The sequence below is a fragment of the Bombina bombina genome, chromosome 4 (genome assembly GCF_027579735.1).
Source record: "Bombina bombina isolate aBomBom1 chromosome 4, aBomBom1.pri, whole genome shotgun sequence".
NCBI lineage: Eukaryota > Metazoa > Chordata > Amphibia > Anura > Bombinatoridae > Bombina > Bombina bombina.
This window is the reverse complement of record NC_069502.1, coordinates 193,007,856-193,020,440: the sequence shown is the minus strand read 5'-3', so window position 1 is coordinate 193,020,440 and position 12,585 is coordinate 193,007,856. Positions and strand designations below refer to the sequence as shown.

The window sequence follows — 12,585 nt, the reverse complement described above, 5'->3', positions numbered from 1 at the left end:
GGAGCTGAAGAGGTCCATGATCCGGATGAAGTCTTCATCCAAGCGGGAGCTGAAGAGGTCCATGATCCGGATGAAGTCTTCTATCAACGGCATCTTCAATCTTCTTTCTTCGGGAGCCATCATCTTCCATCCGACGCGGAACATCCTCTTCTCCCGACGCCTACTAGCCGAATGACGGTTCCTTTAAGGGACGTCATCCAAGATGGCGTCCCTCGAATTCCGATTGGCTGATAGGATTCTATCAGCCAATCGGAATTAAGGTAGGAATATTCTGATTGGCTGATGGAATCAGCCAATCAGAATCAAGTTCAATCCGATTGGCTGATCCAATCAGCCAATCAGATTGAGCTCGCATTCTATTGGCTGATCGGAACAGCCAATAGAATGCAAGCTCAATCTGATTGGCTGATTGGATCAGCCAATCGGATTGAACTTGATTCTGATTGGCTGATTCCATCAGCCAATCAGAATATTCCTACCTTAATTCCGATTGGCTGATAGAATCCTATCAGCCAATCGGAATTCGAGGGACGCCATCTTGGATGACGTCCCTTAAAGGAACCGTCATTCGGCTAGTAGGCGTCGGGAGAAGAGGATGTTCCGCATCGGATGGAAGATGATGGCTCCCGAAGAAAGAAGATTGAAGATGCCATTGATAGAAGACTTCATCCGGATCATGGACTTCTTCAGCTCCCGCTTGGATGAAGACTTCATCCGGATCATGGACCTCTTCAGCTCCCGCTTGGATGAAGACTTCAGCCGGATCATGGACCTCTTCAGCCCCCCGCTTGGGCTTGGATCAGGACATCGGAGGAGCTCTTCAGGACGGATCGGTGAACCTGGTATGGTGAAGATAAGGTAGGAAGATCTTCAGGGGCTTAGTGTTAGGTTTATTTAAGGGGGGTTTGGGTTAGATTAGGGGTATGTGGGTGGTGGGTTGTAATGTTGGGGGGGGGGGTTTTGTATGTTTTTTTTTTACAGGCAAAAGAGCTGAACTTCTTGGGGCATGCCCCGCAAAGGGCCCTGTTCAGGGCTGGTAAGGTAAAAGAGCTTTGAACTTTAGTAATTTAGAATAGGGTAGGGCATTTTTTTATTTTGGGGGTCTTTGTTATTTTATTAGAGGGCTTAGAGTAGGTGTAATTAGTTTAAAATTGTTGTAATATTTTTCTTATGTTTGTAAATATTTTTTTATTTTTTGTAACTTAGTTCTTTTTTATGTTTTGTACTTTAGTTAGTTTATTTCATTGTAGTTATTTGTAGGAATTGTATTTAATTTATTTATTGATAGTGTAGTGTTAGGTTTAATTGTAGGTAATTGTAGGTATTTTATTTAATTAATTTAATGATAGTATAGTGTTAGGTTTAATTGTAACTTAGGTTAGGATTTATTTTACAGGTAATTTTGTAATTATTTTAACTAGGTAGCTATTAAATAGTTCTTAACTATTTAATAGCTATTGTACCTGGTTAAAATAATTACAAAGTTGCCTGTCAAATAAATATTAATCCTAAAATAGCTATAATATAATTATAATTTATATTGCAGCTATATTAGGATTTATTTTACAGGTAAGTATTTAGCTTTAAATAGGAATAATTGATTTAATAAGAGATAATTAATTTCGTTAGATGTAAATTATATTTAACTTAGGGTGTTGTTAGTGTTAGGGTTAGACTTAGCTTTAGGGGTTAATACATTTATTAGAATAGCGGTGAGCTCCAGTCGGCAGATTAGGGGTTAATAATTGAAGTTAGGTGTCGGCGATGTTAGGGAGGGCAGATTAGGGGTTAATACTATTTATTATAGGGTTAGTGAGGCGGATTAGGGGTTAATAACTTTATTATAGTAGCGCTCAGGTCCGGTCAGCAGATTAGGGGTTAATAAGTGTAGGCAGGTGGAGGCGACGTTGTGGGGGGCAGATTAGGGGTTAATAAATATAATATAGGGGTCGGCGATGTTAGGGCAGCAGATTAGGGGTACATAGGGATAATGTAAGTAGCGGCGGTTTACGGAGCGGCAGATTAGGGGTTAATAATAATATGCAGGGGTCAGCGATAGCGGGGGCGGCAGATTAGGGGTTAATAAGTGTAAGGTTAGGGGTGTTTAGACTCGGGGTACATGTTAGGGTGTTAGGTGCAGACGTAGGAAGTGTTTCCCCATAGCAAACAATGGGGCTGCGTTAGGAGCGGAACGTGGCTTTTTTGCAGGTGTTAGGTTTTTTTTCAGCTCAAACAGCCCCATTGTTTTCTATGGGAGAATCGTGCACGAGCACGTTTTTGAGGCTGGCCGCTTGCGTAAGCAACTCTGGTATCGAGAGTTGAAGCTGCATTAAAAATGCTCTACGCCCCTTTTTTGGAGCCTAACGCAGCCTTTATGTGGACTCTCAATACCAGAGTTATTTTTATGGTGCGGCCAGAAAAAAGCCGGCGTTAGCTACGTGGGTCGTTACCGACAAAACTCCAAATCTAGGCCATATATTTTTGTATCCGAAATATCTGTATGTGCCCAGTCTTATCTAGTATTTCAATACCTAGCTATGGTCCAGATTACAAGTGGTGAGCTATTTAGCCTTTGAGCATGCATATTACAAGTTGAAAATAAAATGTCTGCGGGTGCACGAAAACCAATGCACAATTACTTCAGGACTTCAGATATTGCGACTGCACTAACTTCTTCTCCCCATAAACTTCAATGGAGCCTTCAAACTAGAAAGAAACCTAACACTTATTGCTCATGTACTAACCCAACAGGAGTTAAACCTACAGCACTAACCTTAAGGTAGTTATGAATATTTTACTTTTTAAATATATATACAGTATGTATGTATATATATATGATGTATTTTTTGTATAAAAAAATAAAGATATATATTTATATATAAATAGGTATCTACAGACATATATAGGAATAACTATTTAAAAATACATAGAATATTTTCTCCTATGTGAATAACATTGGAATGTAAAATATTTACAGTACATACACATTATTAAATATTAAAGGGTATTAAAAAGATGTTCTAATTTTCAGGTATTTGAGTGGAAAGGGCTTCAAAGTGTATTTATATATATATATATATATATATATATATATATATATATATATATACAGTATATAAACATATGTGTGTGTGTTTATGTGTATACATGTGTTTATATGTGTATAATGTTTGTACATACACATATAAACATAAATTTATATTTATATATATATATATATATATATACATACACACATACATACACATGTATATGAATGTATATATACAGTATAGCCCTTCCCTTTCAAATTTCTTAGCATATACTATATACCTTTGAACCCTTATAACTTTTTTTTTTTAATATTTATGTGAATAATTTTATTAAATAGTGTGATTGTAACTTCATTTTAATGTATTTATGTAGTATGTAATACAACTTTAGCCCTAGCCATTTACACAAGGTCTTCAGTCATGCTAACCCAATGAGCACAAATTAGTTTGCACCAGTGCAGTCACGTTTACTTTCAACTTGTAATAGTTAATAGTTAAAGCGGGAGCAATATTTTAATAGTGGTTTGTGCGCCACTTGTTATCCAGGCTTATGTTTACACATAGATAACATTAGCAGGTCTGCTTAATCTGCAGGTTCAGCCCATTTTCATGGGCATTTGTTTTCTAACAATAGGTGATGGTACCATTGAGAAAAACAAGTTATTTCAAATACAAAAATAAACATGAAGGGACAACGTCCCATACATTTATCAATATGTAGTCCATTTAACTGTTTAAATTCTGCTTTCACTAAACTTTTATATCCCATTTTGCTTTTAGGTGAATGGCATAAATGTAGAAAATGCAACACATGAAGAAGTGGTAAGTTGTAAGTATTTGATACTAATTTGTGTTCTGTGTTTTCAAATATTACAAACTAAAAGGGTATTGTGAAAAGTCCTTTAATACAAACATTGCAATAATATATGACATCAAAACATACTCTTCATAAACTTTATATTTCACACAAATATTTACAAAACATTAGTGAAAGTCTAACTCTTAGACCCCATATGCAGCTCAGGGGCCTATTGCAGCAGTTTCGCATGAGCGAGCCTACAGCTGAAAGTTAGGAAGCAGCGGTCATCAGAATTGCAGCTTCCTAACCAGTACGCCAGCTATTAGCTGGGGGATTAAATCGACCAGGGGTGGTTGACAACTCCCTACTCGCATGCCATTGGTCTAGCACGAGCAGGGGGTGACATTGCACAAGCAAACACTTGTGCAATGTTAAATACAGACAGTGTATTGCTGCATTACGCTGCCTACATTTTGAGACCCCTGGCGGACATGTCAGCGTGAGCAAATACTGTATGTGCGGCAGTTGATAAATGTCAGCCTTAGACTTTTCAGTTTCCAGAAAGAATTCTGTATGGGGCAGTAATTAATTGTATCTGTAAAGATTTGTGTACTATTATGTTGTGGGGGACTGTTTTAACATGTCAATTTTTTTCTGTTTAAAATAAGGTATTTTAAAATGCATGTTACTATTAATATTATTGCTTCAATAAAACCTATCCTAAAAAAAATACCCTGATCAAATCAGCTAGGGCACTGCCTGAAAAATGCCCTTTTCAGGGAAATTTTTAGAGTAAGTTTTATTTGTAGTATAGTGTTTTTTAGGAAGGGCTTTTTTAGGGGACTGTAGTTTTAGGATAGGGCTTATTCTGGTTGTTTTTTTAATTTTTTTGTAAAGCTAGTGTTTATTTTTTGTATCTTAGTAGGTCTTAGGTTAGGGATCTTGGGGGTTAGCTGTTAGGAGGTTAGAAGGAATTTTGTGATGGGGTATGGTGGTTAGGGTGTTAATATTTTTCAGTGGGGGTGTGGTGGTTTAGAAGTTAATAGAGTAGCGGGGTAATTTGTGAGGGGGTAATTTGGTGGTTTTGGGGTTAATAGTGTAGTGTAAAAAAAAATTACATTATACATGTAATACGAGCACACATTGACGCTCTACACCACCCATAAAAAGTATGGGGAAAGTAAATTACCACAAGTTTGCGCAAACTAATTCATGATAATTTAAAAACAACACCACTTTTAATTTGGATTTAAGTGCAAAAAACCTGCAATCTTGTCATCGAGCCCTTAATAGTAAAAATACCATTTATATATATATACACACACAAAAAAAAATATATAATGGTTTTATACAATATTTGTTTGAAGGAAATCATCTTAAATTAGATAATAAAAAAGTGTGTTAAAATTTATGTGAAAAACCTTTGAGGAACATATAAGGAAACCATGTGCTATCTGCATGTATAGGAATTATTTGATGTGCTATTTATAATGTTTTAAATCAGACTTTTAGTCATCTCACAGTATTAAAAAAATACTCTTTCTTGCATTATTACATTTTGTGTAGGGTTTACATATAACTTATTTTTCATAGTATTTATATTTTGGTTATATGCATCCATCCAGAACTAATTAGTGATAGAAAAACTTGAGTTGACAGAGTTCAAAACCATGTTTAAGAACAAATATATGCAGACAGCTCAAAATAGCTTATATTTTATAGTTCACAAAATTAATCAAGTATCCATGAGGCTTTTTTAGTAGGTTAAGAAAAACAAACACATATATTTGATTATTTAAAAGGGTAAGAGCTCTCTTGCTGGTTAACATAATGATGTGTAAAAAAGGCAAGATTTAAACTATTTCATTACTATATATAACTTAAAGGGACACTGTACCCAAAAATTTTCTTTCATGATTCAGATTGAGCATGAAATTTTAAGCAACTTTCTAATTTACTCCTATTATCAAATTTTCTTCATTCTCTTGGTATCTTTATTTGAAATGCAAAAATGTAAGTTTAGATGCCGGCCCATTTTTGGTGAACAACCTGGGTTGTCCTTGCTGATTGGTGGATAAATTCATCCACCAATAAAAAAGTGCTGTCCAGAGTACTGAAACAAAAAAAAAGCTTAGATGCCTTCTTTTTCAAATAATGATAGCAAGAGAACGAAGTAAAATTGATAATAGGAGTAAATTAGAAAGTTGCTTAAAATTGCATGCTCTTTCTGAATTACGAAAGAAAAAATTTGGGTACAGTGTCCCTTTAAAACAACATATTAAGGCCTAGATTACAAGTGGAGTGAACAAATGCTAGCATTAACTTCGCTCGAGTACAATCAACGGCACTTCTTTTTCATATACAAATCCATAGTTTTTTTTTATCCCTTAAGCTAGTCTAGGGCACACTAGCATTTGCATGTTAGGTAGCATGAGTGCGCTAAATCCAATAGGTTCCAATGCGCATATATATATATATATATATATATATATATATATATATATATATATATATATATTTTTATATACACACACACATATATATATATATATATATGTATTTATGCATTTATATGTGTATACTTGTATTTACATACATATGTACACTTATAAACACAAATACATATGTATGCGTATGTAGACATACCCTCTTTATTAGGTACACCTGATCAATTGCTTCGTACACCAAATTGCTAATCAGACAATCACATTGCAGCAACTCAATGCATTAAGGCATCTAGACGTTGTGAAGCAACTTGCTGAAGTTCAAACTGAGCATCAGAATAGGGAAAAAAGGAGATTTAAGTGACTTTGAACATGGTATGGTTGTTGGTGCCAGATGGGCTGGTCTGAGTATTTTAAAAACTGCTGATCTACTGGGATTTCCAAGCACAATCATATCTAGGGTTACAAAGAATGGTCCGTAAAAGAGAAAATATCCAGTGAGCAGCAGTTGTGTGGACGAAAATGCCTTGTTGATGTCAGAGGAGAATGGGCAGACTGGCTCGAGATGATAGAAAGGCAACAGTAACTCAAATAACCACTTGTTACAACCAATGTATGCAAAGTTCCATCCCTGAATGCAAAACATGTTGAACTTTGAAGCAGGGGGGCAACAGCAGCAGAAGACGACACCAGGTGCCACTCCTGTCAGCTAAGAACATTAAACTGAGGCTACAATTCGCACAGGCTCACCACAATTGGACAATAGAAGATTGGAAAAATGTTCCCTGGTCTGATGAGTCTTGATATCAGCTGCAACATTCAGATGGTAGGGTCAGAATTTGGCATAAACAACATGAAAGCATGGATGCATCCTGCCTTGTATTAACGGTTCAGGCTGGTGGTGCTGGTGTAATGGTGTGGGGGATATTTTTTTGGCATACTTTGGGCCCCTTAGTACCAATTGAGCATTGTTTAAATGCCACGGCCTACCTGAATATTTTTCCTGACCATGTCCATTCCTTTATGACTACAGCGTGCCCATCTTCTGGTTGCTACTTCCAGCAGGATAATGCACCATGTCACAAAGCTCAAATCATCTCACACTGGTTTCTTGAACATGACAATGAGTTCACTGTACTCCAATGGCCTCCACAGTCACCAGATCTCTATCTAATAGAGCACCTTTGGAATGTGGTGGAACGGGAGATTCACATCATGGATGTGCAGCTGGCAAATCTGAAGCAACTGCCTGATGCTATCATATCAATATGGACCAAAATCTCTGAGGAATGTTTCCCACACATTGTTAAATCTATGATCTAATCTAAGTAGATGAAAACATGAAAAGGCATATTTATACAATATTCATATATGGTATGCAAGTATTGAAGGTATGCATGTAGTTCTGTGCTTTACTATTAATAGGAATGATTTACTTCAGGTCTTAAAAAGAGCTTAATTTTATAGCAGTATTTTGGATTGTCCCTGAAGGCAACACAATTTACCACTTGTAATACGAATATGTTAAGATGCTATAATAATAATTATGATTAAAGAATAGTTATTTTTTAATGAGTGTTAGAAATTAACACAATAGACACAATATGGTAAAAACGTCCATGTAGGCAATGCTGTCAACCTCAGTCTCTTTTGTGACTTACATAAAGACAGACAATTTAGAGGACCAAAATCAGCATGGTTTTACTTCAGGGAGTTTATGTCAGACTAATCTAATTGACTCATTTGATTATTAGACTGAGGTGGAGCATATCTAGATTTCAGCAAAGAATTTGACACCGTCCCACACAACAAACTAATTTACAAACGATATCTCCTTGGTCTAGACTAAAAAATTGTGAACTGGGTAGTATGCTGTATAGAAAACAAAGGCCTAGATTGAGAGTTTTGCTGCCAAAGGGGTGCGTTAGCTACGCATGTTTTTTTCCCCCCGCACCTTTTAAATAACGCTGGTATAGAGGCATATTTACCGCCACTTCAACTCTCAATACCAGCGTTGCTTACGGTAGCGGCCAGCTTGAAAAACGTGTTCCAATCAGCCAATCAGATTGAGCTTGCATTCTATTGGCTGATCGGAACAGCCAATAGAATTCGAGCTCAATCTGATTGGCTGATCCAATCAGCCAATCGGATTGAACTTGAATCTGATTGGCTGATTCAATCAGCCAATAATATTTTTCCTACCTTAATTCAGATTGGCTGATAGAATCAGCCAATCGGAATTCGAGGGACGCCATCTTGGATGACGTCATTTAAAGGAACCTTCATTCGTCATTAGTCCGTCGGTGAGGAAGGATGGCTCCGCGTCGGCTGCTTCAAGATGGACCCGCTCCGTGATGGAAGAAGATAGAAGATGCCGCCTGGATGAAGACTTCCAACCCTCTGGAGGACCTTCATCCAGGCGGCATCTATTTTTTTAGGGGGCTTAGAGTAGGTGTAATTAGCTTAAAATTCTTGTAATCTTTTTTTATTTTTTGTAATTTAGTGTTTGTTTTTTGTAATTAGGTTAGTTTATTTAATTGTAGGTACTTGTAGTTAATTGATTTAATTTATTTATTGATAGTGTACTGTTAGGTTTAATTGTATCTTAGGTTAGTATTTATTTTACAGGTAATTTTGTAATAATTTTAACTAGGTAGCTATTAAATAGTTAATAACTATTTAATAGCTATTGTACCTAGTTAAAATAAATACAAAGTTGCCTGTGAAATAAATATAAATCCTAAAATAGCTACAATATAATTATTTGTTATATTGTAGCTATATTAGGGTTTATTTTACAGGTAAGTATTTAGTTTTAAATAGGAATACTTTAGTTAATAATATTTAATTTATTTTGTTAGATAACAATTAGATTTAACTTAGGGGGGTGTTAGGGTTAGGGTTAGACTTAGCTTTAAGGGTTAATACATTTATTAGAGTAGCGGCGAGGTCCGGTCGGCAGATTAGGGGTTAATACTTGAACTTAGGTGTCGCCGATGTTAGGGAGGGCAGATTAGGGGTTAATACTATTTATTATAGTGTTTGCGAGGCGGGAGTGAGGCGGTTTAGGGGTTAATACATTTATTATAGTGGCGGCGAGGTCCTGTCGGAAGATTAGGTGTTAATAAGTGTAGGTAAGGTAGCGGCGACATTGGGGGGCAGATTAGGGGTTAATAAATATTATGTAGGGGTCGGCAATGTTAGGGGTAGCAGATTAGGGGTACATAGGGATAATGTAGGTGGCGGCGGTGTGCGGTCGGCAGATTAGGGGTTAAAAAATGTATTTTAGTAGCGGCGATGTGGGGGGACCTCGGTTTAGGGGTACATAGGTAGTTTATGGGTGTTAGTGTACTTTAGAGCACAGTAGTTAAGAGCTTTATGAGCCGGCGTTAGCCCATAAAGCTCTTAACGCCTGACTTTTTTCTGCGGCTGGAGTCTTGTCGGTAGATGTGTAACGCTCACTTCAGCCAAGACTCTAAATACCGGCGTTAGAAAGATCCCATTGAAAAGATAGGATACGCAATTGCATAAGGGGATCTGCGGTATGGAAAAGTCGCGGCTGGAAAGTGAGCGTTAGACTCTTTCCTGGCTGACTCTAAATACCAGCGGGCGTTAAAAAGCAGCGTTAGGACCCCTTAACGCTGGTTTTGACGGCTAACGCAGAACTCTAAATCTAGGCGAAAGTGTCTTAGTAAATGGAGTACATTCAGAAGAGGGGGCTGTTACTAGTGGTGTTCCTCAGGGGTCAGTTCTGGGGCCTGTTTTGTTTAACATATTTATCAGAGATATTAGCAAAGGAATATAGGGGGACGTATGTCTGTTTGCAGATGATACAAAGGTTTGTAGATGTTCCAGGAGGGTAGACAAAATGAGAAGTGATATATGACAATTGAAGGATTCGACAAATGATTGGGATTTAAAGTTTAAGACTGCAAAATGTAAAATTATGCATTTTGGGAAGGAAAATCCAAATGTTAGTTACAGACTCAATGACACTTTACTGACTGTTACAAATGAGGAACGGGACTTGGGAATTATTATTTCAGATTATATAAAATGTAGTAAATAATATAGTACTGCAGTGAGTAAAGCCATTAGAATGCTTGGATGTATTGGTAGAGGTATTTGCAGCAGAAATAGTAAGGTTATTATGCCACTTTACACATAATTTGTTAGGCCTCATCTTAAGTTAAGTATTGTGTACAGTACTGGAGGCCATATCTCCAGAAGGATATAAACAAACTTAAATCTCTGCAAAGGAGGGCTACCAAAATAGTACATGGTATAAAAAAATAAAACGTACCAGGAGAGGCTAAATTACCTAAATATGTATAGCTTAGAGGAGAGAAGGGAAAGAAGTGATATGATAGCAACTTTCAAAATATATTAAAGGGCATAGTAAAGCTGAGACTGTGAGTATTTTACATAAAATGAAAAATTCAAGAACAAGGGGTCATGATGACATGATCTCAAGCTGAAGCGTAGTATATTCAGGAGTAATTTAAGGAAGCACTACTTTACAGAAAGGATGATTGATTCATGGAATAAACTTCCACAAGAGGTGGTAATAACAAACACTCGGCTAGATTATGAGTTTTGCGGTAAGAGCTGCTCGGTACTAACTTGCACGTTATTGTCACCGCTCACTTACCTACAGCGCTGGTATTACAGGTTTACAAAAACCCAGGCAAAAAGTGAGCCTAGAGCAAAATTGTGCTCCATACCGCACTCCAATACCAGCGCTGCTGAAAGCTGCAGTGAGCTGGTTTTACGTGCTCGTGCATGATTTCCCCATAGACATAAAAAAAAGTCTAACACCTTCAAAAAAGGAGCGTAAAGCTCAGTAACGCAGCCCCATTGATTCCTATGGGGAAACAAAATTTATGTTTACATCTAACACCCTAACATGAACCCCGAGTCTAAACACCCCTAATCTTACACTTATTAACCCCTAATCTGCCGCCCCCGACATTGCAGACACCTACATAATGTTATAAACCCATAATCTGCCACTCCAGACATCGCTGCCACTATAATAAACATATTAACCCCTAAATTGCCGCACTCCTGCATCACAAACACTAGTTAAATAATATTAACCCCTAATCTGCCGCCCCTAACATCACCACAACCTACCTACATTTATTAACCCCTAATCTGCCGCCCCTATACTAAATTTATTAACCCCCAAAACCTAAGTCTAACCCTAACCCTAACATCCCCTAATTTAAATATAATTAAAATAAATCTAAATAAAAATTCCTATCATTACCTAAATAATTCCTATTTAAGACTAAATAAACCCTAAGCAAGCTGCAATATAACTAATAGTTACATTGTAGCTAGCTTAGGATTTATTTTTATTTTACAGGTAAGTTTGTATTTATTTTAACTAGGTAGATTAGTTATTAAATAGTTATTAACTATTTACTAACTACCTTGCTAAAATTAATACAAATTTACCTTAAAATAAAACCTAACCTGAGTTACACCAACACCTAACCTTACACTACAATTAAATAAATTACATTAATTAAATACAATTACCTAAATTAAAAAAAACAAACACACACTAAATTACACAAAATAAAAAAACTAATTACACCTAATCTAATAGCCCTATCAAAATAAAAAAGCCCCCCAAAATAAAAAAACCCTAGCCTAAACTAAACTACCAAAAATAGCCCTTAAAAGGGCCTTTTGCGGGGCATTGCCCCAAAGAAATCAGCTCTTTTACCTGTAAAAAAAATACAAACAACCCCCCAACAGGCTCTTCTGGAATGAAGGTTCCTTTAAGTGACATCATGCAATATGGCGTCCCTTGAATTCCGATTGGCTGATAGAATTCTATCAGCTAATCAGAATTAAAGGTAAAAAAAATCCTATTGGCTGATGCAATAGGATTGAGCTTGCATTCTATTGGATGATTGGATCAGCCAATAGAATGCAATCTCAATCCTATTGGCTGATTGCATCAGCCAATAGGATTGTTTCACCTTTAATTCCGATTGGCTGATAGAATTCTATCAGCCAATCAGAATTTAGGGGACGCCATCTTGGATGACGTCACGTAAAGGAACCTTCATTCCAAAAGAGCCGTCGTAAGAAGAGGATGCTCCGCGCCGGATGTCTTGAAGATGGACCCGCTCCGCGCCGGATGGATGAAGATAGAAGATGCCGTCTGGATGAAGACTTCTGCCGGCTTGGATGAAGACTTCTCCCGGCTTCGTTGAGGACTTCTTGCCGCTTGGATGAAGACTTCTCCCGGCTTCGTTGAGGATGGATGTCCGGTCTTCAAAACTGTAAGTGG

General features: G+C 36.9%; 1 protein-coding gene across 1 annotated transcript in view; it reads left to right on the top strand.

The window, feature by feature from the left end:
- SNTG2 (syntrophin gamma 2) overlaps positions 1-12,585 on the top strand; it is an 804,523-nt gene that overhangs the window by 210,228 nt on the left and 581,710 nt on the right. The window contains 1 exon segment of the mRNA XM_053711340.1: positions 3,813-3,854. Within this exon segment, the coding sequence (XP_053567315.1) occupies positions 3,813-3,854 (42 nt within the window).